Source organism: Micromys minutus (genome assembly GCF_963924665.1).
Source record: "Micromys minutus genome assembly, chromosome: 2".
Taxonomy (NCBI): Eukaryota; Metazoa; Chordata; class Mammalia; order Rodentia; family Muridae; genus Micromys; species Micromys minutus.
The window spans coordinates 52,159,769-52,187,753 of NC_137971.1; the positions used below are offsets into that span (position 1 = coordinate 52,159,769).

The 27,985-nt window shown below is 53.8% G+C and overlaps 2 protein-coding genes across 5 annotated transcripts; one reads left to right on the forward strand and one right to left on the reverse strand.

The window, feature by feature from the left end:
* Positions 1–177: 177 nt before the first annotated feature.
* SCYL1 (SCY1 like pseudokinase 1) lies at positions 178–12,670 on the forward strand. 2 transcript variants are annotated; one of them, XM_080912315.1, is made up of 17 exons: positions 178–387; positions 733–873; positions 1,043–1,392; positions 1,737–1,827; positions 1,926–2,081; positions 5,472–5,630; positions 6,335–6,442; positions 6,975–7,088; positions 9,488–9,643; positions 10,394–10,582; positions 10,693–10,768; positions 10,985–11,149; positions 11,327–11,472; positions 11,801–11,872; positions 11,959–12,165; positions 12,246–12,306; positions 12,399–12,670. In XM_080912315.1, exons 1-17 carry the CDS (start codon positions 277–279, stop codon positions 12,521–12,523), a joined length of 2,427 nt encoding a protein of 808 aa, XP_080768441.1. In that variant the 5' UTR covers positions 178–276; the 3' UTR covers positions 12,524–12,670. The 2 variants fall into 2 exon arrangements, with proteins under 2 accessions (XP_080768441.1, XP_080768442.1); XM_080912316.1 differs by having other exon boundaries at positions 11,804–11,872.
* LTBP3 (latent transforming growth factor beta binding protein 3) lies at positions 12,573–27,982 on the reverse strand. Of its 3 annotated transcripts, XM_080912314.1 has the most exons (28): positions 27,295–27,982; positions 24,294–24,623; positions 23,943–24,145; positions 23,659–23,764; positions 23,329–23,421; positions 23,040–23,162; positions 22,531–22,689; positions 22,252–22,437; positions 21,722–21,738; positions 21,571–21,646; positions 21,330–21,428; positions 19,458–19,583; positions 19,227–19,358; positions 19,003–19,131; positions 18,663–18,785; positions 18,405–18,527; positions 16,929–17,051; positions 16,612–16,731; positions 15,364–15,492; positions 14,937–15,104; positions 14,738–14,821; positions 14,355–14,483; positions 14,133–14,270; positions 13,897–14,037; positions 13,600–13,761; positions 13,445–13,525; positions 13,225–13,356; positions 12,573–13,124 (listed from the first exon to the last, which is right to left on the reverse strand). In XM_080912314.1, exons 1-28 carry the CDS (start codon positions 27,614–27,616, stop codon positions 12,973–12,975), a joined length of 3,906 nt encoding a protein of 1,301 aa, XP_080768440.1. In that variant the 5' UTR covers positions 27,617–27,982; the 3' UTR covers positions 12,573–12,972. The 3 variants fall into 3 exon arrangements, with proteins under 3 accessions (XP_080768440.1, XP_080768438.1, XP_080768439.1); XM_080912312.1 differs by lacking the exon at positions 13,897–14,037; XM_080912313.1 differs by lacking the exons at positions 13,897–14,037; positions 27,295–27,982 and having other exon boundaries at positions 23,943–24,185; positions 24,294–24,472.
* Between the last annotated feature and the right edge of the window lie 3 nt (positions 27,983–27,985).

A 27,985-nucleotide genomic window follows, 5' to 3' on the forward strand; every position in this document is an offset into this window, starting at 1 on the left:
ACTTTTCATCACACTCAATTTTTCTATCTAGGCAAAGCCACAACTTAGGAGCGTTCAGAAGACCTTCTTGGCTCACCCCTCCTTCCACACTCCGCCCTGCTCCGAGAGGCCTGCCTTCAGCCCCGCCTCCGTCCGGCAAGGCCCCACCCCAAAGCCGCGCCCCCACATAAGCCACGCCCACAGACCAGAGTGGCTCTGATCTCGCCCCGCCCCGCCCCGGCTCGGGCGGCCGGAGGACCCGGAGTGGAGGCTCCCGAGCCCGTGGCGGCGGCGACGATGTGGTTCTTTGCTCGGGACCCGGTCCGGGACTTCCCGTTCGAGCTGAGTCCTGAGCCCCCCGAAGGCGGGCCGCCCGGGCCCTGGATCCTACACCGAGGCCGCAAAAAGGTGAGGTACTGCGCTGCTCCGCAGGCCGCGGCCGACCTCGGCCTTTCCTAGTCTGTATGCCGGTTTCGTTGTGTCGCGCCGGGCCTGACGTGGCGGCGACCAAGGATTCTGGCAACGGGCTTGGGAGCGGGGCGAGCAGTGACGACGTGGCGGGGCGGAAGGATCGAGGGACCAGCAAACCGGACGGGGATCACATGGGCCTGGCTAGATCCTTAAGGGCTGTCCTGGGGCGAGACTGGCTGGAGTCCCTTCACTTCTGTTCTGGAGACTGGCTTGGAGCTGCTATAGTCCAGGCAGGTTGGATCACCTGGCCCGCACCTCTCAGGTTGCTGTGTCCTCCACCAGGCCACAGGCAGCGCCGTGTCCATCTTCGTGTATGATGTGAAACCCGGAGCCGAAGAGCAGACCCAGGTGGCCAAAGCTGCCTTCAAACGCCTCAAAACTCTCCGACACCCCAACATCCTGGCCTATATCGATGGGTTGGAGGTACCTGTCGCCCGATCTGCCCATCTTACTCTCCTCAGGCCCTCACTTTGTACCCAAGTGCTTCAGCACCTTCAGATTTGGTATCTTCTCCACTACCTCTTTCCCAGTCACGTCCCTCACCTTCCCTTCCTTACTGGAATCGTGCCCTGATACCCTTTTTCTTACTCAGACAGAAAAGTGCCTCCACATCGTGACAGAGGCTGTGACCCCACTGGGAACATACCTCAAGGCACGAGCAGAAGCAGGTGGCCTGAAGGAACAGGAGCTGTCCTGGGGGTTACACCAGATCGTGAAAGCCCTCAGCTTCCTGGTCAACGACTGCAACCTCATCCACAATAATGTCTGCATGGCTGCTGTGTTCGTGGACAGGGCCGGCGAGTGGAAACTTGGGGGTCTGGACTACATGTATTCAGCACAGGGCAACGGCGGGGGACCACCCAGCAAGGGGATCCCTGAGCTTGAGCAGTATGATCCCCCGGAGTTGGCTGATAACAGTAGCAGAGCAGTTAAAGAGAAGTGGTGGGTGCCTGATGTCACTGTACCCTGATCTGCCCTACACTGGAGACCCCTGCACCTTCAGGACCCTAGACTAGCCGAGAGACCCCTGACCCTTGCTACCTGCCTGGGAAGGGAAGCAGGATCTTAGGAGGAGGGTGGTTGGTTAAAAGGGACATTGTTAAGGTGTTTGGTGCTTCTCAATTTGAAAGCTGTGTGTTGGGCTAATGAACTATTTGGGGCTAGGGGGTCAGTGCAGGAACACAGCCAGGGCCTGTGATACCGTGGGTGTTTGGTACCTAAAGCAGGTTGGAGGTATCACTAGTATCTGCTGGGGAGCCCTGAACAGCTCTGGGTTACTGCCACAGGTCAGCAGACATGTGGCGCTTGGGCTGCCTCATCTGGGAAGTTTTCAATGGGTCTCTACCTCGGGCAGCTGCCCTGCGCAACCCTGGGAAGGTAAGTGTCCAGCCTCTGCCTGCCTTATCTGCTCCAGGCCCTTCTTTCTTGTCACCCACCCATTATTCTTTCTTTGACATGTAACCTTCTCTTAATAGATCCCTAAATCCCTGGTGACCCATTACTGTGAGCTGGTGGGAGCCAACCCCAAAGTACGCCCCAACCCAGCCCGTTTCCTGCAGAACTGCCGGGCACCTGGTGGCTTCATGAGCAACCGCTTTGTTGAGACCAACCTCTTCCTGGAGGAGATTCAGGTGAGCCCCACAACCCATTGCCGAGATCCCTTGCTAGGACCTCTCACCTCTGTTTTAGCATCTCACTTTTGAATTGTGTGGAGGCAAGAATGCTGCTCACTGGCTTACTCCAGTTTGCTTTTTTATACAACCTAGAACCACCTGCCTAAGAGTGGTACTGCCAACAGTGGACTGGACCCTCCCATATCCGTCACTAAACATGAAAGTATCCCCAACAGATTTGACTATAGGCAATCTGATGGAGGCATTTTCTCAGTTGAGATTCTCCCTTCCCAGATGTCAGAACTAACAGCACAGTGGGGAGTTGGCTTTAGGACTCCTGAGAGTTGGTAAATGTTCTGATCCTCAATGTAAAATGGCATAGTACTTGTACATAATTTATATCCTTCCACAGTTATGTGTGTGTTTGTGTGTGTGCGCACGTGCGTGCATGTGTGTGTGTCATATATAAATGTGCGTATATACATGTGTGAGGATGTGGATTGTCTATGTGCAGATGTGCAGAGGCTAGAGGAGGGTATCAGGTACCCTCTATCCCTTGTTGTGTGATTCCCTATTACTTAGGGTCTCACTCAAGCTGGAGCCAGCAATTTCCAGTGTTTCTTCTGTCTCCATCTCCATTGCCCTGGGGTTACAGGTGTGTTGGGCTGTGCCCAGCTTCTTACATGGATGCTGGGGATTTGAACTCATTTCCTCATGTTTGTACAGCAAGTACTTTAACCCACTGAGCCATTACACCACTGCCTCCTGTATTCTTTAAATTATCTGTAGCTAACTTACTAGCTCCTTAGATAACGTATATCCTGTGTAATTACTATATCATGATATTTGGGCAAACTGTGCATATTACAGGTAGTGCTTTCTTTCCTGATACTTCTTTCTCTGGTTGTTGAATCCACTCATTGTGGAGGCAGATAGGGAGGGCTGCTGTATACATGTGAGCACACAGTAGGTTCTTAATGACTCCCTCTGCCACTTAGCAATGACCTGTCAGTCAGTTCATACTTGCATTGTTGCTGTGTTCCTCATGGGTACCACACAAAGTGCTGGGGAGGGAGGAGAGTCAGACCTGCCCTCGAGGATCCAGCAAGGAGCAAACAAACAGGTCCCTACCTTTGGGAGCTCTCATTACAGGAGAGAGACAGGCAGTGTTACTGAGAAAACCTATGCTCCCTGAGTAAGTGCTGGAAGAAAATGACCCCGTGTCTGAGGATCACTTAGAGAGGAGAATTGTACTAGGACCTGAAAGACTCAAAGGTAGGAACCATCTGGAAGGTGACTTGGGAAAGATGGTCCCGGAAGACAGAAGAGCACAGGGAAGGGGGTGCCCTGTGCTTCACTTCTGAATCAGCATTCATGTCAGTGCAAGGGAGAGAGTCAGCAGCATCCAGCCTCTCTTAGTGTAGTGACAAAGGCCTGAGGCTCCGCTCTGACCCAGCTAGAACAGGAAACAGAATCAGGAGCTGGGCAGGAGGGTGGCAGGCCTCAAAGGAACAGAGTGCATTGTTGGGGTGAAGCAGGTAGGCCAGTATCTTTGCTTTTTCTTTTTTTTATTAGGATTTATTTATTTCCTGTATGTGAGTATGCTGTCATCACTGTCTTCAGACAAACCAGAAGAGGGCATAGGATCCCATTACAGATGGTTGTGAGCCACCATGTGAGTGCTGGGAATTGAACTCAGGACCTCTGAAAGAGCAGTCAGTGCTCTTAACCACTGAGCCATCTCTCCAGCCCTTTTCTTTCTTTCTCTCTCTCTCTCTCTCTCTCTCTCTCTCTCTCTCTCTCTTTTTTAAGCAAGGTATTACTATGTATCCCTGGTTGTCCTAAGACTCACTATGTCATGTAGACCAGGCTGGCCTCGAACTCCTGGAGATTCTCCTGCCTCTGTCTCCCTAAGTATTGGGATTAAAGACATGATTCACCATGCCTGGTGGCAAAGTTTTATACCTTGAAGAAGCAGCTGGGATTGCTTGAGCCCTGATGTCTCCTGGCCATTGGGGGAGGGTGGGGTTGTTAACGTGGAGTTCTCCTCACATGGCTGGCTGACTCTGCCTGTCCCCTGAAAATGTACTCCATAGAAAATGGGTGGTTTCTGGCTAACCCCCAGGAGAACGTGGGAATAAGAGAGCCCTCTGTGACTCTCTGGAAGAGTGGCCTCGGCTGTGATTCACTCTCTTTGAACCTTACTTGTCACCTCTCCGGCTCTGGGGTCAGAGCTTGTTTCCCACATTGGACTACACAGCTTCAAGCCACCTTGGCTTCTTGCACCTCAGCCAGGGTCACTGCTTCTGAGCCAGGCTGTTCCTGAGGGTGGCAATAAAACGAGACACAGGAGGCTTTGGGTAATGACTACCCAAATACTTGATTTTCTTCTCCCTGAGGCAAGGTCTCAGTATGAATCCCAGGACGGGATTGTATCCTCCATCCTGCCTTGGTGTCCCCGATGCTTGGAAGGCATGTGCCACTATAACCAGCTTCCAGCCATGGGACCCTTAGCCCTCATAGTCTTTTGTAAATGGGAGAGTGCCAGCATCTTTCTGCAGTATGCAGTCACAGAGGTGTGCTGGTTCCTTCTTAGCTGTGTGTCCTTAAACAAGCTCTCTTTCTGTCTGTGATTTGGCTTGCCTGTTGGTAAAATGAATGTTCTTTCCTGTTGTGCCATAACATTGTGGAGACGGTTATTTGCGATGCCCTATGTGGATGTTTTAGTTTTCAGACTGTGCTCACGAAATTTGTGCTGTGGCTACCACAGCCTCAGGGTAGAGGTGTTAGAAGACTAATGACTGTCAAGCCTGGTTTGGCCCAGGTCTGGTGGAAGACTGTGTACCTATTTCCTGACTTTCTGTGGCTCTCCAGAAACCCCACTCCATGTGTACAACAAGGGCAGGGCAAGGAGCCAAGTAAGATCCTTCCTGCTTTGAACTTTAGTTTCCTCTTGTGGGTTGTTGAGAACAGTAGAAGACATGCAATCCCTTAGTGATTGATTACCTTATAGGCTGAGTGGCAGGGATATAGCAAGGATGGTCCCTAAAAGACTCTTAACTATATAGCCCAGGCTGGCCTTGATCTCACTGTGTTGCCGAGGCTGCCCTCCAGCTCTAGATCTTCCTGCCTTCACCTCCTTAGTGCTGGCCACAATGTGGGGGTCAGACCTGGCTCGCTGGCAGCTTTTATGAGCATTTTCTGGTTGAAGCCTCCAAGCTGTAGTAGTATTGCTACACCACTCTGCAGGTGAAGAGTCAGCCCATGATCACTCTGTGGTGGAGATCACCCCTGGACTCCATAGCATTGCTTCTCTTCCATCAGACTGGGGTGGCCCCTGCCCTCATCCAACTGGAGTGTACATGATATGGCTGGTTTCCTCCATGAACCCTGTCTATGCTCCCCCAGATCAAAGAGCCAGCTGAGAAGCAGAAGTTCTTCCAAGAACTGAGCAAGAGTCTAGACTCGTTTCCTGAAGATTTCTGTCGACACAAGGTGCTGCCCCAGCTACTGACTGCCTTTGAGTTTGGCAATGCTGGGGCTGTGGTCCTCACACCTCTCTTCAAGGTAAATGGGGCCAGGAGCTGTGGGATCCAGAGACCTGGGTGGATACAGCACTGGGTGAGAAGCATACTCAGGGTAGACTCAAACCCAGTATCCTCATGACTTAGCAAGCAAGGACTACCTGCTGAGGGACTTGTTAGCCTAGGGAAGGACAGTCCCTGTGTATCCAAGTTATTTTGCTTACAGACCCCTGCTTCAGCCCCACTGGTTTCCAGGGCCCAGGAATCTCCAACCCACTCCTCTCCAAACTCAACTCTCTGACTTTCAGCAGCTTGATCTTCCCCTCTGCCTCTAACTCTAGCCAGCCAGTGCTGACATAGGCTCCTACCCATCCCAGGAGACTCTTTACCCCTGAAGAGTCTTGCTGGAAGAGTCTAAAAGTCTAGAATTTGCAGCTATCAAATTCTATTTAATTGGAACCCTCAGAAATCATAGGCAGAATTTTGTGTGCATGGGTCATACAGGCTCTACTTTATAGGGAGGGATACTGAGTTCTCCACTGACTCTAAAACATGGAGGAAGGTTAAAGTGAGAGTTACCTGGGGCAGAGTGTGGGCCACAGTTCTGCTGAGGAAATGTTTTCTCCACCATTAGCTCATTCCTTCCCTAGGAAGCCAGCAGTGAGCCCAAGCAAGTTGAGGGCAACCCCTGTGAAGTTGCTCTAGCCCTGTGGGTGTGGCCAAACTCTCTTCCTGCTCCTTCCTCAGGTGGGAAAATTCCTCAGTGCTGAAGAATACCAGCAGAAGATCATCCCTGTGGTGGTTAAGATGTTCTCATCCACTGACCGTGCCATGCGCATCCGCCTTCTCCAGCAGGTAGACGCCTCAGCCAGTCTCTGCCAAGATCCTCCACCCAGACCTCATCCTGGCTCTGATCACCCCCAGCCTTAGGCAAATGGCCAGAGCCTGTGCTTTGGTTACCTAGGGACCCTAGAGACATCTTCCATGGCCACCTCACAGCTGAAGGGCCGGGAAGGAAGGTGGAGCTGGTCCCAGGGCTCCTTGCAGCCTTGGGTGTTCCAGACTCCATCACTTAGGTCCTTTAGAGTAGGACACGATTTCTCCTGTCAGTCCCAAGATGGCTGGAGCTACAGATTGTTGGCTTCTAGGTTAGAGGGTCCTTAGGAGCCAGAAAGAACTAGTGACTCCTAAGTTCCAGGAACCAATTCCTATCCAACTATCACATGCACTTTCCTCCTGAGGGGACACACACTCACTCATGCATGAACTGGGCTTCCTCAGGAGGCCACCTGGTGGCCAGTGTCTGCACTGGAACAGCCAAAGCCATAGTGGCCTGTGACTTCAGTGGGGGTGCAGCTATTTTCTCATGCCCTATCCTGGGTCACAGATGGAGCAGTTCATCCAATACCTTGATGAGCCAACGGTCAACACCCAGATCTTCCCCCATGTCACACATGGCTTCCTGGACACCAACCCCGCCATCCGGGAGCAGACAGTCAAGGTGAGTATAGTTAGGCCTTAAATGGTTACCCCTTGTCTCCCAAGACAGGGAAGTAGTTCTCTCTGGAACACAGGCTTTGGTTTAAGCCTAAAGGTTCATATGGAGGCATGCTACCAATTCAGTGCCTGGGTGTAGCCTTAAAATTGGGAGGGATTTGGGGTGACTTGGCCCGCAGTACTTTGTGTTGACATTAAGCAGCTCTCAGTGCCTGCCTGGCCCCATACTGGGACACAGCACACATTGGCAGCTTGTTCCTCAGTCTGTGAATGGGACAAACACTGGGCCCAGCAGACAATAAACAAAAGATGTGTATTTTATCAGGAAATGAATGGGGGTATAGAAAGGAAAGTTTGGAACTTTAAATGCAGGACTACCTATCTGCCTAGCATGGAGGCATATACCTATAACACCAGCACCCAGGGGCACAGGCAGGAGAATAGCTGTGAATTCTAGGCCAGCCTGTCTATGTATGGTGTTTCAGAAATGTTTCAAAAAGGCTGCTTTAGCCAGATGTTGAAGCTCTTGTAATCCCAGTGCAAGGGTGGCAGAGTCAGGGGGAATCATAGGTTCAAGACCAGCCTAGGCTACATGAAGAGCGTCATAAGAAGGGAAGGGACTGCCTTGATCTAGTTTGCTAGATGTCATGGAAGTAACATGCTCCTTGTAGGAGGATCAACACATGCAAAGGCTCTGAGGCTGGGGGGTCTCTAATAATGTAGATGTAACAAAGAAGGAATTAGCATGCTGGGAGTGTGTGGTTATGTCAGGTGGGGTCAGACAGATAACAGTCATTGGAGCACCTGGCACACCCACTGGAAGTGAGGCTAGAGCTGCACTTGGGTTGGGCAGTGGCAGGGTCTGACTTGCATTACTGGGTGTGGTAGTGCACACCTCTAATCCCAGCACTCAGGAGGCAGAGGCAGGTGGGTCTCTGAGTTCAAGGTGAGCCTGGTCTGCAAAGCGAGTTCTACGACAGCCAGGGTACACAGATTGTACTCTTTGTGGAGCCTGACTATCGGGCCGGCGTGGAGCTGTTAGGAGTTGTTGGGTGCTAGGATAATGATGGCCACACTCGGGGAATGAAACTGGACTGACAATCTTTTGTGGGAGTTAAGGATGATTCTGTGGCTTCTAGGCTAAGGTGCTGGAAGTGTGTGAAGGTGAAGTGTGCTGAGAGGCTGAGGAGCAGGCTGTGTGTGAAGGTGAAGTGTGTGAAGGTGAAGTGTGTGAAAGTGGAGTGTGCTGAGAGGCTAAGGAGCAGGCTGTGTGTGAAGGTGGAGTGTGCTGAGAGGCTGAGGAGCAGGCTGTGGGAACAGCTGGGCTGCGATATGGGCAGCTGTTTACTGTCAGGTGGAAGCGCTAAGCTGGCACTGACCGTGCACAGGTAAAGTACAGGGAAAAAGTCTTGGTTAGGGATGGCACCAGGGGACTGTGCTCTCAGCTTACTCCACTGTGACCAAATACCTGAAATGCCCTAAAGGGGGAAGATCTGTCATTTCTGGGGTCAGTGTCAGGGCTTTCAGTCCATGGTCACAGCTCCGTTGCGTCTGGCCCTGGGAGAGCGGGGATATTCTGGCAGGACCACAAAGTGAAAGCAGAAATACTTTCCTCATCTCAGAAGGACAGGGGGGAGGGGCTGGGCAAGTGACAGCTTCCAAGGATCCACTGCCTTGAACCAGGCTCATGCCCATAGCTCCCATCATCTCCCAACAACCGGCAGCACTGGTGAGGCTTGAGCGCTCAGAACCAGTCACTGCCTGGAAGTGTGACTCCGAGCTACACCGAGGCAGCAACCCTGCCTTCACTGCATGTGAGCCTTGGGGATCCAAGCATCAGGGTGTGCATGCCATGCAGGGAGAGAGCAGAAAGGGCAGGAGACTTAAGATACAAAAGAAGCTGAAGGTTCTGACCACCCAGATCTCAGTAAGACGAGCATTCACCCAGGTCGGGGCAGACTGAACAAAAGCTTAAAACTGTAGAAAGAACTTGGGGTATCAAAACTCCTTAGGGTCAGAGGTAAGAGAGAACGGGCCCTTGTTCTGGTTCATTTTATTGTCAGTCTGAAGTCATCTAGAAAGAGGGAAGCTCAAAATTTGGAATTGCCTAGCTCAGATTGGCTTTTGGGCATGTCTGTGGGGCATTATCTTATTTCTCATTCCCAGCCATCCCTGAACGTGTGGTCAGAGTGTGTGGTATATAAGTTTGAACAGGGTCAAATGTAGGCAAGCTTCTGCGGTCTTGCCATAAAAGGGAGCTAGAAATAGGGGACTCCCTTTTTTATATACTAGGTGGGAGGGGACTGGGCTAGACAGATGACAGCCTACTAGCAGCCTGCAAATTCTCCCAGTAGTGCATTCTTACACGTGTTCACAGTGCCCTCCATCCTTTCTCCTCTACAGTCCATGTTGCTCTTGGCCCCAAAGCTGAATGAGACCAACCTCAACGTGGAGCTGATGAAGCACTTCGCAAGGCTACAAGCCAAAGACGACCAGGGTCCCATCCGCTGCAATACCACAGTCTGCTTGGGCAAAATCGGCTCCTACCTCAGTGCTGGTGTGAGTGTCCTGTAGAGCTGTGGAAGGAGGGCTGCCTCCTCTTGGGCTACAAAGCCTATGTGCCTGGACAGTTAATAAGACTGAATGAAAGTTGAGCATGGTGGCATACAAGAGTCAGTTTGAGGACAGCAGAGGTACACAGTTAACCTCAGGGAAGCTGCTGTATGCACCTTGAGGCAATGTGGTACCCAGTGGTCCAAGAGAAACCTAGGTCCACATTGTAGGTATGTTCTTTCTTTTTTTGTTTTAGGTTTTTGGATTTTTGAGATAGGAGATAGGGTTTTTCTTTGTAGCCCTCACTTTCCTAGGACCAGCTCTGTAGATCAGTCTGGCCTTAGACTCACAGAGATCCACCTGTCTCTACCTCCTGAGTGCTGGGATTAAAGGCATGTGCCACCTTTCCCTGACATAAATTTTTTATTTTATTTTATTTATTATATATAAGCACACTGTAGCTGTCTTCAGACACACCAGAAGAGGGCATCAGATCTCATTACAGATGGTTGTGAGCCACCATGTGGTTGCTGGGATTTGAACTCAGGATCTTTGGAAGAGCAGTCAGTGCTCTTAACCACTGAACCATCTCTCCAGCCCATAAATTCTTTTCTTAAAGTTGAGATTGATAGGTTCACATTTTTAGATCTCGGGTCCAGAATGGCTCCTGATCTGGGAAGTGAGGTCTGGTAGGTTGGGGCTGCTTGTTGCTTCGGTATATTTAACCATCCTTTTCCTACCCATCTGGACTCTCAGACTAGACACAGAGTCCTCACCTCTGCCTTCAGCCGGGCCACTAAGGACCCATTTGCACCATCCCGGGTTGCGGGTGTCCTGGGTTTTGCTGCTACTCACAATCTCTACTCGATGGATGACTGTGCCCATAAGATCCTGCCTGTGCTCTGCGGCCTTACTGTGGACCCTGAGAAATCTGTGCGGGATCAGGTAAGCCACAGCCAGGGTAGACCGGGGGGCTGGGCTTGGAGATATTCCCAGAGGCCTAACTGTACCTTGCAATGCTGGAGCACCCAGCTTGGCCTCTTGCTACTCCACAGGCCTTTAAGACCATTCGAAGCTTCCTGTCCAAATTAGAGTCTGTGTCAGAGGATCCTACCCAGCTGGCAGAAGTAGGTGAGTGACCCACATTCATGTTCTTTCACTTTGCTGTGTCTTTCACTGTCCCCTGGTATGTCCTATCCCATGGGAGCATCTGAAAGCTGGGAACCCCCAGCGAGTTGCCATAGATGTTGTGTAGATTGGAGGTTTGCCATGCGTCACTGTGTTACAGAGCTGTCCTCTCTGTCATCTCAACCTGACGCGTGTACCTGTATATCTCTCACTGTCTAGAGAAGGATGTCCATGCAGCATCCAGTCCTGGAACAGGAGGAGCTGCAGCCAGCTGGGCAGGCTGGGCTGTGACCGGGGTGTCCTCGCTCACCTCCAAGCTGATCCGAGCACACCCCACACCTGTGCCATCTGAGACCACTGTGCCCCAAAAACCAGTGCCAGAGGGTGAGTCCCAGGCTCACTACATACATCAGTGGCTGAGGGCTGAGAGCTATTGTCAGACTCCCCTGCTGCAGTGACAGAAACATAAGGCACAGGGCATTGTCTAGTCACGCTTTGGGCCTCTGTGATACCCCTTCTCCTTTCATCTCTTTCCTTTACCGTGAGAACTCTGTTTTATAGGAAATCCTGCTCCTGCCCCTGCCCCTGCCCCTGCCCCTGCTACCCCTGCGACCTCAGGCCACTGGGAGACACAGGAAGACAAGGATGCTGCAGAAGACAGCACGGCGGCTGACAGATGGGATGATGAGGACTGGGGCAGCTTGGAGGTGAGCAGGGCTGAGGCCTCACCAGGGACCCCAGCTCGAGGCACGGGTTGTCCTTCAGCGGAGTGCACAGCCTAGAGTTGGGCCGCCCTCATCTGCATGGCATCCTGGTAGGGGAGCTTTATGGATGGTCATCATAGGCCAGCAACAGCCACTGAGGTCCTATTCAACTCCAGGGCCCTTAGAGCTGGGTCAGAGAAGAGAGGGCTTGTAGGGCTCAAAAGCAATAAAAAACCCGAAGAGCAGAGTCACGGCCAGGAGGGTTCACTGTACTTGCCATCTTGGGGGTGAGAATATTGCTGGTCATGCATCTCTCCTTCTTACCATGCAGCAGGAAGCCGAGTCTGTGTTGGCCCAGCAGGATGACTGGAGTGCCAAGGGCCAAGGGAGCCGAGCTGGACAGGTGGGCTGGGTCAGGCAGGGGTCTGTATAGAGCACTGTTTGGTCATTTACTCTACCTGGCCTGTCTTTCCCACTGTTCCCTCACAGGCTAGCCACCCAGACCAGGAATCTCTGGAATCACACTGGAGCAGCTGGGAAGTTGAGGGCTCCTGGGACCAGGGCTGGCAGGGACCCAGCTCTGTGGCATCTCCCCCAGAAGGCACCCGGCTAGCTAGCGAGTATAACTGGGGTGGTGCAGAGCCCAGTGACAAGGGCGACCCCTTTGCTGCCCTGTCTGTTCGTCCCAGTGCTCAGGTACTGGCTCACTAGAGCACAGCTCGAAGTGTACTGTACTGGGCGTTGACTCCCACTTCAGCCTGCCTTTTCCCTTTCAGCCTAGGCCAGACCCAGACTCCTGGGGTGAAGATACCTGGGAAGGCTTGGAGGCTGAGAGCAGTGAGTATTTCCCATGAGGAGCTACCAGGGACCTGTTAGGACCAGAGAGCTGAAACTGCTCAACACACTCATCCTTTCCTTCCTGATCCCAGGACAGATGAAGGCAGAGCTGGCCCGAAAAAAGCGAGAGGAAAGGAGAAGAGAAATGGAGGCTAAGCGGGCAGAGAAGAAGGCCACCAAGGGGCCCATGAAGCTGGGAGCCCGGAAGTTGGACTGATAGCCCCACCCCCAAACCTCTGGGCATTTCCATCCATTGGAGAGCAGGCCTGGCGGATGTATTTATTGTACAAACCATGTGAGCCTGGTCAGCAGGTCAGGCACATCTAGTGTACATAATCAGAGCCACAATAAATTCTATTTCACATCCTGGGTTCCAGCTCAGCCTAACCCGTCCAAGCAGTAGGTCTTGGTGCTGCCATCCCAACTAGCTTTGGATGTGAATATCAATTTGCCTTGAAAGCCAAGAGTAAATTAAAGGGGCAGAGCTGACTTCGACGTTTCTAGGAATTATCCTCGGGGATGAAAGCAGACAGCGCTCTGCAGCAGGAGCACCCTTGGGTGTTTGGGGTGTGGGAAGATCTGTGGGCTCCGAAGGATCCTTGGGTCCATGCTCTCATCCAGTGGGAAATACTCTCGATGATCACTGAGGTGTGGGCTAAGACTGTGTCAGCGGCGGCGCTGAGGCACACAGGCCCCATGCGGGCGGCTGCGAGTGAAGCCAGCTTTGCAAACGCAGCGGAAGGAACCGCTGGTGTTCACGCACCGCTCGCTTTTGCACAGCAGCCCGCGCTGGTTCAGCTCTCTGCACTCATCAATGTCTGCAAGGTGGCAAAACACATGCAGGCTTCAGCTAAGTCCCATTATGGTGCAGTCTGATCCCCACTGACTCTGCCCTTCTGTCCCGAACATCTTGCTCACCCACGCAGCGGGCACGGGAAGCGTCCAGCTGAAAGCCCCCAGGACACTCGCACACTGCCCCTCCTGGCCGCAGCACACAGCGGCCGCTCACACAGCGGCATTCATCTGAATCCTCCTCCGAGCTGTCCTCGTCTATATGGGCCAGAGGAACACAGATATCAACATGGGCTCCCCACTAAGGGCCTCTAATCCACACCTCTGCTCCCTTGGCCTCGCTCACCTCGCGGAGACTTCCCCAGTAGCAGGGGACTTGTGTCCCAGAAAGAATTGCTCTCACTCTGTGAAGTCGGGCACTGGGACCCTGGAAGTGGATTCAGAGTCAGCAAACACTGCTGTATCCCTGTCCCTACCTTTAGTCCCTCTGGGGTAGCTCACCAGTACCACGTGGCGGGCACGGTCTACACTGGGTACCCCAGCCACGGCCCTGGCGGCAGCAGCAGTCATCGAAAGTGAGGGCAGGTCCCGCCAGGGGCCCCATACACATGCCGTCCTCTCCGCGCTGGCCCCAGCACACTTCACGTCGCTCTGGGGCGTGCTCTGTGGAACATGACCCACATAAGCAGGAGGGAGGCAGGGACTACCCACTGTTGTCCCACCCCAGCTGCCGACTGTGGCCCGGGGGCTCCACCCTGACAAGACTCAAAATCGGCCCAGGACGAATGTCGCCCTCACCCGCCTGGCTCTCTGGGAGCTGGCAGTCGTGGCCAGAGGGCCCGGGCACCCAGGGCGGGTGACACTCGCAGCGGTAGGAGCCCGGGAGGTTGACGCAGCGGCCAGGGCGGCAAGCAGCCGGATCCTGGCACTCATCCATGTCTATGGGACATGGAGGGGGTTGGTGGAGGTGGTAATCACAATTCAGCCCGGGCTCTGCTCCCTTCTGCACCCCGCACTGATCCCCCGGGCCTCACCCATCTCCTCCGGGTTCAGACACTGGCGCTGCGCCGGACTGTACTCTGCGGGCGGCGTGCAGGCACAGCGGTAACCGCCGCGTGTGTTCTCACACACTCCGTTCCTGCAGTTGGACTCATCCAAGCACTCATCCACATCTGCAAAGAGAAAGAAGGGCTGGTGACAGGAGCAGGCCTGGATTAGGCCGCTTCCCCAGGAATACCACCCGGAGGTGTGCTCACCCACGCACTCCAGCAGGTTGCCATCGTAGTAGAAGCCCTGCTTGCAGTAACACTCGTAGCCGGGCTGCGTGTTTACGCACTTGCCCTCCTTGCAGATCTCTGCCCCAAACAATATGCATTCGTCGATGTCTGTGTAACCAAGGGAAACGAGGTGAATGCCCAACGGCCATCCTTTATGTGGAAGTTTAGGGAAGAGGGAGCTAGACTCATGGGCGGGGCTTATTGGGAAGTTGAACCCAAGACTGGGTTTTTGGTGGGGATTATTAGAGCCAAGCTGATGTAAGGGGTGAAGCTTATTCAGCATGTGGCAGACCCAAGCAGCACCCTTAAACCGAGCCAAACTGTGATGGGAAGGAGTAAGGAGGTGCCAGGTCAGAGCTTACCACGGTGGGCTGGAATGCCATAGTTCACGATGTTGTTGTCCTGAGTATAGCCCTTCCCATCCGGACACAGGCTGTGAAATTCCGCTGCAGGGTGAGTGAGGGAAGAAAAAGCAGGGCTGAGCACGCACCTGCCACACATCTGCTCTTTCCTCTTTTCCCTTTGGTTTCCTCTGGGAAGGAGTGGGCGTACCCCTCTTACCTGAGCTGTAGACTGGACAGGGATAGATTTCACAGTGGTCTCCCCAGCCAGCTCCCAGAGAGCAACAGCACTCCTGCTGGGTGACATTGGTAGCCAATACACTGTCACAGAACACTGTGTCGTCAAAGTTAAGGTAGCACTCTTTCTTGTGGTGGGGCTGCTCCACCTCTGGAGAGGGGGTGACAGTTCAAGTTCATGGAGATAGTAGTTTTGGCCCTGTTTACTGTACCCCAAAACTGCACCCACTCTGGCCTTCACCCGCCCTGGCCCTTCTTGTCACCTGGTGAGAGGTCTAGCTCCACCCACTTCTCCTAGGCAAAGAGGATTTCTTCCTGTTCCATGAATTCAAAAAGGCGGAGCTGGGACACATCTCCAGGCCAGCTGTAGCTCCATGGGTTACTAGTCTGAGAGAAGGGAGGGTACTCACCCTCACACCCATGCTGGTCCTGGGTGAGTGTGAAACCCTCATCACAGACGCAGACATAGGAGCCCTGGAGGTTCTCGCAGGCCCCATGGGGCAGGCACAGGCCTGGGTCCTGGCTGCACTCATCTATATCTAGGAGATACAAGGAGACCAGGAAGCAAAAGCAAACTCAGCTGTGGAGAGACCCAGCCCCTCGTTCCCTGGGGTATGCCCCAAGGCCTACACAGGCTCAGAACCCGAGTTTCTGCTTTGGTACAACAGAGCCTCCTTGGGCCTGTCTGTGTGTGACTGTTAATGACACTGCTGTCAGCTTGTGTAAATCTTAGGTCCTCCTGACCCTCAGCTGACATTCAGAGACCTTCCTGCTCATCTCCCACCACCTTTCAGTTTTGTTATTCCTTGAAGTCTGTTGCCTGATATCCTCCTGCCTCAGCCTCCTGTGTAGCTGTCCACATTCTCACTCCTCCCAAATTTTTGCTCCAGGGAAAGTTGTCCCCACCCCTCTATAAATACATTGAATACTTTGCAACTGCTGTTCATGGGGTAGAACCCCACTCAGAGAGGTCCTTCCCCCCCCCCCAGCCCCTGCTGAGACCCTTCCACCCAGAGAGATCCCTTCCCACCCAAAGTTCCTTACTGAGGGAGCCCTTCCTTCATCGAGCCCCTGCTGAAAAACCACTTGTACTTCAAATCTCAACTCTATAGTCACCTCCCTTTAATTAGCTTCTGGGTACTTCACCCTGAACCTGAGGCTCATTTTCATGCCTCTCTCCAATCTAGGAGCCCAGTTCATGGCTGAAAGACCTAGTACACCACTTGGCAAACGGGTGTGCAGGCCTCATGGCGGCGCATGAGCATAGCGGTCAGTCAGTTGATGGGTCAGATTATCATCTGTAAGGGGCTGAGCGGAGTGGCTGAAGAGGTGGCTCTTCCAGATGACCCAGCACCCACATGTTCACTCACAACCATCTGTAGCTCCAACACCCTCTTCTGGCTTTCTCAGGGTTGTATGCATGTGGTTCTCAAACATGATTCAGGCAAACACACATGCACAAAGTAAGAAAAAGAAAAGAAACACAGAAATGTTGCAGCCTACAGGGCGGTCCTTGTTAGAGAGCAAATGCACTGGTGAGTGAGTTAGATGGGCTGAGGGAGGAGTGGGTGGATACAAAGACTGCAGAAAACCGACAGTGTGTCACATAGGTCACACTGCCCTGCCGCTCCTGTCAGGAGCCCACTGCCAACTCCTACCTTGGCACTTCCTGCCGCCCACCAAGCGATGGCCCTGGGGACAAAGACATCTGTAGGAACCGTTGGTATTGATGCAGTCACCCCCGATGCAGGCCGCAGGGAAGTCACATTCATCAATGTCTGTAATTAGGGTTGGGAGAGTTTCATGGGTTGATCCCATAAACTCAGAGTTATCTGAGTTCCCTACTCCAAGAGCCCTGGGTCTCTCCCACACCCTCAAGTCACATCTGGAATCTGGATGGGGACTGGACCTGGGCAGTAGATCCTGGGGTAGGTAGAAACAGGCCAGCGCCTGGGCTTTGTGATCCCTCACCCACCCTCACAATGGCTCCGGTCCCTTGACAGATGATAGCCGGAGAGGCACTGGCACTGGAAGGAGCCTGGTGTGTTCGTGCAGATCCCATCATGGCACGTGGTCCCAGCCTCACACTCATCCACATCTGCAGGGCACAGACGAGGGTCAGGGGACCAGGCTCTGTGGCCTCAGGCTTCTGCTACTGTTTTCCCACTGCTGCCCATTTGTCTGAAGCACAAAGCTGAGGCCTAGGGAGCCTTCACCCTGCTCCCACATAAAAACCAGCATGGGTGTCCAAGCCAAGTGTTCCCAGGATTCCATGGCCATACTTAATGCTAAGGAGCTCATGTTTTCCCACCCTTCACCCACACTCACAAAACAAGAGGTACCCTCTCTTCTTATACTGCTTACAGTTCTTTAGCCTCTCAGGTGGTGCTCTGAAGGCCTAGCCACCTTCCATTAGCCCTACCATGCCTACCATCTCCTGATGCCCTTTCATCTATCCCACCTTCCCTAGTACTGGTGACAAGAGGCCCTGCTAGATGTTCTTCCATCCAACTTTATCTCCTTGGGTAAGCAGGCTCACCTCAGCTCTCCATAGCCCCCACGGTCCGCAAACCATAGTTCTTAGGGACATGTCTGATTCTAACCTAACCTACATTGCTCAGCTTCTGGCGTTTCTGACTGAGACCCAAATGGAGTTTATCTAGCGTGGATAGGCTCCCTAACTTCCCCTTTAAAGGGGCCCGAGGCCTAATCCCAGGGACCCTATCCCAATGGACAGCACCACACATGGAGGCACCAAATCAGACTCCCCTCTTACCCTGACCTTGACATCTAGCCAATTTGTTCTACTATCAAAGCATCTCATGGCGATCCCAGGCTACTGCCTGCATCCCATCCATCCACGAAGCATGCTGCTCTCTCATTCTTCTCTGCTTAGCTAATTCCTACCATCCTTTAGGGAAATGCAAGCCTCCTTCCTCGACCTCTGTCTCTGCTAGTTAACAACTTTGTTAAGTTTCCCAACTTGTCTGAATTCTAGTGTCTGGTCTAGTTTTTGGTATTTAAATATTACCACGAAGAAGAGGGCAATGATTCTCCCAGTCTGACATCTTCTTTTCCTTCAAATTATTAAGCTTCCCAAACTAAAGTTTCAAACCTCATCTCTTAAGAGACAAAAGTTGGTTCAATAGTTAAGGTCATTTTCTGATCTTACACAGGACACATCCACTTAAGAGTTCACCAAAGTCAGTGACACCAGTTCCAGAAGATCTGATCCCCTTTTTTGGTTTCTGAAGACACTAGGTATGGACGTGGTACACATGCACGCATTCAGGTAGAACATCCATACACTTTAAAAAAAAAAAATCACCCTCCAAAGTCCAGCTGCTTCGCTGAAAACATAAGCCTTAGTAAGACAGCAGAATTAGTCCCTCACCAACTACTGACTTCCGTGGATGAGAGTATCTGGCCCGCCTAGCATGCTGGAGCTCACCTATGCAGCTGAGGCCGTCCGGTGCGGGCTCATATCCCTGGGCACACGTGCAACGGTAAGAGCCCGGAAGGTTCTCACACCAGCCAGGAGAGCAAGGGTTACCCTCGGAGCATTCGTTGACATCTACAGGGAAGAACCCTAATATCATACTGTGCCCTACTTACAAACTGCTGGGGTGAGGCACTGCTCCCCAGGGCTAGGGGCGGAAATTTAATCTCAGGAGGCCCGCCCCCCACATGAAGCCAGATCCGCCCTCACCACGACAGGCCCCGCCCCCCTGGCTGCGGTAGCCAGGCTGGCAGGCGATGCACTTGAAGCTGCCAGGTTTGTTTTCACATTTGCCATCAGGGCAGGTGCTAGGGTCGCGACACTCATCGATGTCTACATGGAAGGGAAAAGGAAGGGAACAGGTCTGGGGATAAAAGCTGATCCGGTGCTCATAGTCCTCGACACGGCCTCCCTCCGTCACAAATCAAGGCAAAATGGACCAGTTTTAGCTTCCTTAACTGAGAGGCTCAGCGATGGGTGCAGGCCTCTTGCTCCCATCCTGAGTTGAGGGACGGCTGTGATACCCACTTTGGTCTGGAGGGTAACCCACCTTCGCAAACGGGTGGTCGGGAGGCTTTGAGCCGGTAGCCGGGATAGCAGTTGCATTTGTAGTGACCAGGAAAGTTGATGCAGAAGCCACCGTCACCACACAGATGAGGCTTGGCGCACTCGTTCAGGTCTGAGCAAAGACAGGATGCGATGGGGCGTGGGGCGGGCAGTAGGAGCTGGTCCCACCCAGTATACCCGGGTTAGCCAGGGGCTGGTGGCGCTCACCCACGCACGAACGGCCCCCTGCACCCACGTGGAGGCGGTAGCCTCGGTTGCAGTGACAATTGTAGGAGCCACCAGTATTCATGCAGATGCCTCTCCCGGGACCGCAGGGCTCTGCCTCGCACTCGTTCACATCTGGATCAGCCGAGGAGACATCAAAGCAAGTTGTGAGCTCTCAGGCTCCTCCCAGGCCAATCCCTACCCCCTCCCTAGCGCCCCCCACCCACGGCTCACCAACACAGTAGCGGTGCTGCGGATGTGACCGGTAGCCCGGGTTGCAGTGGCAGGAGTAATCCGAGGGGCCAGGCACACACTGTCCATGGCCACAGATATTCTGGTTCAGTTGGCACTCATCAGTCTCTGTGGCATGGGGGGATCGGGTCAAGGGGCTGATGAGGGAATATGTGCTTTCTGCCGTACCTCGGAGACAGATACTGACACCAGCTTTACTGACTAGGAGAGCTTGGTCTCACAGTGACCTCTTGCTTCTGTATATGGGTCTTTAAATCCTAGGAGTTCCTAAACATTATCTCAAGTAATACTAATGCCAGACAGTCTTCAAATAGGACTCTGGTGTCCTTGTCATCCCTGCCACCTTCATTACTTCCATGCCTACCTAGCATTCTAAGAGCCTGACCCCTGTCACCTCAAATCAAACCACGACGGCTAAGTGCCCTATGTTCTTAATGCTCTTTTCCAAGAGTCTCTGAGACGCCATTCTTGCCAGTCCCCTTGAAAGTTTAAACCCTGTGGTTTCAGGTTTATTAATGTCTTCTAGCCAGTGACTTCAACACCCCTTTGCTCAAGGACCCGTGTCCTCCATTTTCCAATGGTCAATTGTCTCCTCTTCCAAGACAGATACCAGTCAGTTTCTAGGAACCCAACTTGGGCCAGAACTGTGTCCAGATGGTCAGATGGAGGACTCTGCTTGTCCTCTGGTTATAAGTTCCATTTCTTCCTCTCCCCTTTTAGTCCCCAACTTTTCCATGAGCCCAGGGTGATGCTAAACTCAGCTTTGCCAAAACACACCTGACCGGTAGGTTTTTATAGGCTGCTCTCTGCCTGGTGTATCTGTCCACAGGCTTCCTTGCTCTCCTCCCAGGCACCTTGTCCTCCACATTCCCACATTCCACCTGAGCCCCTCATCTCAGGAACTCACCTAGGCTCAGGGTCACAGACTGTGGCCTTTGAGTCCCTACGACATAGGCTCCCCCTGTCTTCTCTGTGACCTGGGATAAATTGCTAAACCTCTCTGAGCCTGGGTCTTACATCTGGAAAACGAGGCAAGCATTTCCCCTTCAGAGTAAGAGAGCAAATGGATGCTCTGTGAAGTTCTGCCCCAGAGAGCCTGGCAGAGACTGCTCAGGTTGTGTTGGCAATCGCTCCGATGCTCAAGTCCTTGCAGACACTTCTCATAGCCTTTAGCATCAACCCTGGGCCTGTTATGGCGGCTCTATGCTTCCCCCTGCTTCTCTGTGGTTTCTCCCTCCTCCACCAATGATTCATACTTCTTACACCTTTGCCCAGACTTAACCTCCCTGGAATGTTCTTTTTCTGAATCTGCATGTCCCTCCCCTCCCCACTTCTCTTGAGTGTCTAGCAATCTTTTAAACACTATACACACACACACACACACACACACACACACACCACAACCTCTCATTGCTGTCTACTGTTACAATCTTCCTGTTTTTTCTAACTTACCTTGTTGAGTAGCATTTATGAGACATGCTAGACTTTAATTATTGTTCTATTTTGCAGCTCTCACACTGTAGCCCAGGCTAACCTTGAACTTCCTGAGTATTGTGATTACAGGTGTGAACCACCACACCAGACTTGATCTGTTTGCTTTGGTTGGGGTTTATCTGGGAGGCACATAGTAGATGCTCAATAAATATAAGTTGAACAACGAAGACTCTCTGTTTGATCTGGCCATCATACTAACAGGACCCCCGGAAAGCAGAGTGACACCTCTCCAGGTCACTGGCCCTTCCCAGCTCCGAGTTCTGGGCAAGTGCTGGCCTGTTAGCCTACGCAGTGTTGGAAGGAGCACTAAAGCTGGATGTGCAGCCTGTTTCAGGATGTGGTCCTGTTGGCAGGCCTTACCCGTGACCTGAGTGGGAGCGATCTCCACTGCACTTCGGGATGGAGGCAAGTCTGGCAGGAACCGGTGGAAGGTAGGTGGGGAGGGGCGAGAGATCAGCTCTGTGGGCAGAAGCAGGGGCTTTTCAGAAAGCAAGGCTGGTGACTGAGCCTCCTACCTCCTGCAGGCTACACCCAAGCTTTGCCACTCAGTCCTCACAGGAGCACCCACCAGGAGCACACGCCTCCCCAGTGCCTCGCTCACCTGGGTAAGGCCGGGCCGGTGGTGAGGTGGTGGTAGTGGGGTGGCTGTGCTGCACCGATCGCTCCTCGCTCACTGGCTGTGGTTATGGTAATATAAGCCCTCCTTGGCTCCCTCGGCTCCCTACCCCCTCCACCCGGGCTCCCATACTCACTGGGTCCATGGTCACTCCTAAAAGAGAAGGCGGAATATTATTTATGTCAGAACGGGAGATCAAGGATCAAGGTATATAACTAGGGTGGGTCTCAGAATTCAAAGGGCATGCCTTTGGGTCAAGGGTCAAGGCTTAGATCCTGGAATTAGGGTTTGCTTAGTAGTTATTGCCTAGAGCACAGTGGTTGAGGTCGATTTGTACAGTGGCAGCCTAGGAGGTGATAGCTCAAGAAAGAGGGTAAGGCCTGGGGGGGAGAAGGGTGTTCGTGGTTCTCAACCTTCCCAATGCTGTGACACTTTACTACAGTTCCTCATGTTGTAGTGACCCCCAGCCACAAAATTATCTAATTGCTACTTCATAACTGTAATTTTGCCTCTGTTGTGTCCTAATGTAAATATCTGATAGGCAGGATATCTGCTATGTGACCCCCCTCCCAGAGGGGTCCCGACCCACAGATTGAGAACTCCTGCCTTGGACGGTCAGCCCATGAGTCTTATCTGTGGATCTGGAGTCACTGCATCAAGCCAGACCTCGCTCTTCCTCTGTGTCCTCGAGTGGTGGTGCTTGGCTGGGGCTTTCAGGAAGATGCTGGGGTTTGGGTGGCCCATCGGGGTGCAGGAAAAGGGAGAAGTCACTTTCACCCTGGATGGTGAGCGTCTGGTGGGAGGTGAGGATATGGTAGCCCTTCCCAGCCGGGCAGATCTCCTTGAAGGCTGCTGTGAGACGCAGACACCGCAGCGAGTGAACTCCTGGTAGGTACCCAGCCTGGCTTCCCATCCCCCACCATCCACTGCGGGCCTCGGCCTCACCTGTACCGTCTGCTGGGCAGCGCTGGCACCGGGCACCCCAGGCTTTGCCCACACTGCAGCAGCAGAGCTGGCGGGTGAGGCGTGTGGTCAGGGGGTGCTGGCACTGATGTTCAGTGCTCACAAGGCGGAAGCACAGGCTCTTCTCCTCAGGTTTGTCAGCTGCAGGGGTGGTAGTGGAGGGCAAGACCTGAGCATTGTCCATGTCCCTCTGCCCAGCTGCTTCAGACACTACTTCACTGTTCTGTCAACTTTTGATCCATATGTGGCCCTGACCTCATGAGACTCCCTAAAACCTCTGTGACCACTGACTCCTGATTAGAGTTGCTCTGAATTCCTCTGACCTCAGGTCATGTGACTCACCACTGGTTCGATCTGCTCTGAGTCTTCTCCTTTCTCCTATCAACCCTTTACCCCCCCCCCACCTCTTCTGACCTCTTGACTCTGCTTGAAGCTCTGCCCCTCCTATCCAACCTTGTGAATTCACAGGACCAGGAGTCCCCAAGTCTCACCAATGCACTGTGTGCGTGAGGGACCCAAGCTATGACCGGGCGGGCAGACACAACGATAAGAGCCAGGGTTGTTGAGACAGTCACCATGGCGACACATGCCGGGCATCGCACATTCGTTGATGTCTGTGATAAATAGTTTGATTCTTGTAGCCAGGCTAATAGGGTGGCAGCAAGCTGCAATGACGAACTTGAGGGTTCTGCCTTCATAAGACCCTTTCTCTCCCACCTTGGGACACCCCCATGACCACTGATCCACCCTACAACCCACAGACTCTCCAGCTGACCATACCCTGGCAGTGGGTGCTGTTGAGCCTCTTGTAGCCCTGGGGGCAATCAGCACCCATCTCCCCACGTACAGGTCCTGGCTTCTGCACCCCTGTATCTGCAGAGAAAGGACAGGCACAGTAGCAACAAGACGGGGGGGGGGGGGACACTGTGGTTCTGCAGGAAAGAAATGAGGGCTCTGGGGAAGAGACAAGGATTTGGTGGATTCACCAACAAATTTGGGGGCAGAGGCTGTATTGGGGATGGTGTGCGGGAGATTCCCATAGCTGGGAGGGGAGAAGGATAGCGGTCACGGTCACGCTGTGGGGGATACCACAGGGAGCCAGGCACTCACACTGAAGCTGTGGGCACTTGTGACACTTGCTTTGTCCCCAGGCAGTTCCGATGCTACCGCAGCAATCTTCTTGCTTGGTGAGGCCAGGCAAAGGGTTGCTGCCACACTAGAAGAAGGGATGTGAAGAGGAATCACGGAGTGCCCCGCCCCTACTCGTCTCCCTCCTGAGGCCCCTTTCCTTTTTCCAGCCTCAACCTGTGACACTCGATTGTATGCAGTCACGATGTGACTCAGGTGACCCTGAAATAGAATGACTGTTCTTTTGGAATTGTGGTTTCACTCACAGGCTGCTTGGGCAGTGTATCCTGGAAGCAGCGTCCCAGTGGCTTTTGGGTGGGTGGCCTCGGGTGCGGGGGCTTGGGATGCGGCAGCAGGTGCTGAGAGGAGGCTGGGCCTTCGGCATTCGGCCCCTCGATGCGGTGCACCTGAACGGAAGCTTCAGGAGGGTGATGGACACGCACGTTCACCACGGGGGGCGGAGCCTGCACTGGGGGGCGGGGCGCGGTGGCCTCAGGGCTGTCCCGCTCCTGGAGGGTCGCGACGCTGAGCTCCTCCAGGGCCTGGCCCGCGCCCAGATCCGACAACCCTTATTGCCCGCCCATTTAGGCACCCCCGGGTTGCCCGTCTCCTAGTACCTTCTGCCGAGATTTGTCCTGGCCCCAGGGGCACCAAGAAGGCTGCATGTTGTGCAGGAGGACCCTCCCCCGGCCCGGGAGGATCTGCGATCACCTGCACCGCATAAATGGCGTGTTTGCTAGCCACAGACTCTCCTTCTGGGGCAAGGGGCGGCAGTGGGCCTGTGGACATAGCCCCGGTCCGGGCCAGTCCGGGGCCTGAACTGCTGGTGCCGGCTCCAGTTCCTGCGGCAGGCACCTGGCAGAAACGCCCGGTGAAATCCGGGGGACACAGGCACTGGTTTCGGGAGGAGCACTGGCCACCGTTCATGCAGGGTAGAGGGCACACCACTAGGGAGGAGACAAGGGTCAGAGCCCAGTTTCTCTTCAGGCCCACGTCCTAGCTCACCGTTCAGACTTTCTTGCCACCTACTAGCTCTGCCCTAATTGGGAGCCTGACTTTACTAAAAACTCACACATATGACCCTTAATAGCAAAAGAAAATAACAGAAAAGAGAGTCCAGAAGATGGAAGAAAGCCTTCTGCAGCTTCTGTCCATGACAAGGTTAATATCTGGAGTTTACAGAGAACCAAAAATGTTGACATCTAAAGAACCAATCAATTAATAAGCAGGCATGAAAGTGGCCTTCTGAAGGTCCCCAAAGCCTTTCTCTCCATGACCATGATGGATTGTGGAATCTTAAGTTCTGGGCTTAACTCCTGGCCAGTCCCCTTATGTCTCTGAGAACTTTCTTGCCCTTCCCATGTGTCTGGGCCACATCTACCGGGTAATGTTCTCAAGTGAGCAATGTCTACACAGATGCTTACCCCAGTGTGTAACGGTGTACAGAAGTGACCGTTAAAGCTCGCCCCTTAGTTCAGGCCTCGTTTCTCGTGCTCACCCTCATCTCCTCCATCTTGCTACCTACCCCAGCTCACACGGCTGCCAGTGACACCGTGTCTCACCTCACCAGGATCTGGCCCAGGAAACTAACAGAACTCAGTGCCTCTGTCTACCTGGGCATGATTACCCCCTGGGAATTCTTGACTGTTCAGCCACATGGAACCCATCTCTGGTCCTCCTCAGGGCCTTTGCCCACCTGTCCACAGTTCCAGCGCGACTAGAGAAACCTGCCTCAGGCAACGTTTTAGCCAAAAAGAACCCCACCCCTTCACTCATCTTATTGTTCTGCTCTCTGAACATTCAAGACCATGTTCCAGAACCTTCTTTTACTCCAACTCCCTTTGTTCGTCCCCTGCACACCCCTGGCCTAGGACCTACCTACCTCTTCCTGGTGGGCCAGGGTTCTCATGGTTGTTTCTCTACCCACACCTATGGAGTTCTTGCTGGTTGCTTCATGTTCAGATCTGACCATTCAGGGCCCAGTGTCTCTCCCAGAAAAGAGGTTTCCCGGTCTCCACCCTCTGCCCAGCCTGGCTGGAACTTTCCTGAGTTGTACTCATATTTGCCTCTCCAACTATTAAAGGCTTTTTGGAGGGCAGAGCCTGGTGGTCCTCAGCTCTGTGTCCCAAAGGAGGCTCCTGACTTCCAACCATAGCTCCTCTCCTGGCTGTTCTAAGGCCACTTCACTTCATAGGGAGGATAGGTGTCTGTGCTGTTCCCAGACACTCGCAGGGGCATTCCTGATCATGAGGGTGGGCTAAGAGCATCCCAGACTAGCCTATCCCATCCTGTCTGGAGATTAGGCCTCAAGGGCAACAGAGGTATGTCCTGGGCCAGAGGAGGCAGGATCCTCTTCTTCCTGCTTTCCAGTGAGTCACCCATCGTGGTGAGAGTGTGACCTCTCAGTGACATCCTCCCACTGTGGCCCGGGCACTGAGCCTGGGGGATGTGGGCAGCATGCACAGGATGGCCGGGCAGGGGGCCCGAGAGGCTGGGCATGCATACACTCACACGCAGTCATCCTGTTACACACACACAGACTCATTCTGACACAAATACTACTGCCTCACTGTGTAAACACTCCCAGACAGTGACTGTAGACACACACCCGAAACACACAGAACACAACTAAACACATCATGCCATGCCAAACAAAGCCTGTGCATGTGTATACACACACAGACACACACACACACATACACACACACACACACACACACACACACACAGCCCTCGTGAGAACTGGGAAGCTCATGAGTGGGACTCCTTGGGTCTGGAGCTGTGAGTTTCGAGTGAATATAAGAATGTGTGAGAGGGGCTGTTTTCCTGGTACCATCCTGGGCACGGCCTAATTACCCTGTCCAGGAGGGTAATTACCACTGGGACACCTCCCCCTGCCTAGCCCACAGGGCCCCAGGGGAGGAGTCTTGAGCACCAGGCCTTCTCTTTAGAGAGATGCTAAAGGAAGGGGGTGGGCTTTAGGTTGACCAGGAGGCCCTCAGGCTTGGAGTGGAGGCAGCTCTGAGGGCCTTTCAGATATTTGGAACTTATGAGTGATACAGGAAACAGACTAGCTGTTTGAGGACCCAAAATGACCCCTACCATCAGGCCCGGACCACTGTTTAGTACCCTAATTCGTAGGTCTCAAAACCTTCCCCCCTCAGATTTTGTCAATAGCTAACTCCCTAATTCCAGTCCTGACCCTAGCTCCGCCTTCCTGAGAACACAGGTGTCTTCCACCAGGCCAAACTTGGGACAGTTTAAAAAGATTCCAGTTTGGAGGGAATATTAACCCCCTTCTTCACAACTCCCTACCCTTGCTCTCATCTCTCCAACCCCTTGAATGCTCCCTCTTATAACTGAGCACCTCCCAGGAATCTGTGTCATCCGGGACTCCAGCTTAAGCCTCAACCCTTATCCAGCACTTAGAAGTCCAGGCTTCCATACAGCCCCTCGCTCTGTCTTCCAAAAGACTGCAGCCTCTCAAGACCCCTTGGCCCAGATCTGGACCGCTGTGTCTCAGCTCCCAGGCTCTTATACCCAGTGCTCCACTGTTTCCCGCCTGGTGCTGTTGCCTGCCCCTCCCTATGTCCCCAGCCAGAGCCCCCTGGCCCTCACCCACGCGGAAGCCAGAACCGGTGAGCGTGTCGGTGCTGTGGCCGTTCTCTCCGATGAGCGTCATATTGGAGCCCTGCTGACAGCTGTCCCGACACTGGCCCTTCAGACAGGTCCTCTTGCAGATCACCGGCGCAAAGACCACCTTGAAGCGTTCGCGGGCCAGCGCCCCGCCCCCGCCTGTGCCCCGCTCGCCGGCCGGCCCCCCCTCGACCCCGCTGCCGGGGCCCAGCAGCGCCAGCAGTAGTAGCGCCAGCAGCTCCGATGCCCCGGCCTGGCGCATCGCAGGGGCCAGGCCGCGGGCAGCCCCTCGGGGCCCGGGCATCCGGGGCCGCAAGACCCTCGGAGATCGGGGGTGGAGCCCGAGCAGAAGATCGAGTGTTGGGAGCCGGGGAGAGGGCTGCAGGGGGGCAGAGCGGGGCGAGAAGCTGAGGGTAGGGAGGGACAGCAGGAGCAGCCGGGATCCCCTTTGCGAGGGCGAGCAATGGAAGCTGCACTGAGGGTAGAGCGAAGAAACTTCCCTGGCCGGGAGAAACCCAGCCAGGCCCCGAACTGAGGCTGGAACGAGGAGGCCGGAGCAAGTGGAGGCGGAGAGGAGGAGCGAGGGGAGAGGAAGGCCAGGCGGCCAGCCCGCTCCGCGCCTCCCCCTGGCCGGGCTCCTCTCCCGCGGCCGCCGGGAAGCAGGGAGCGCGCG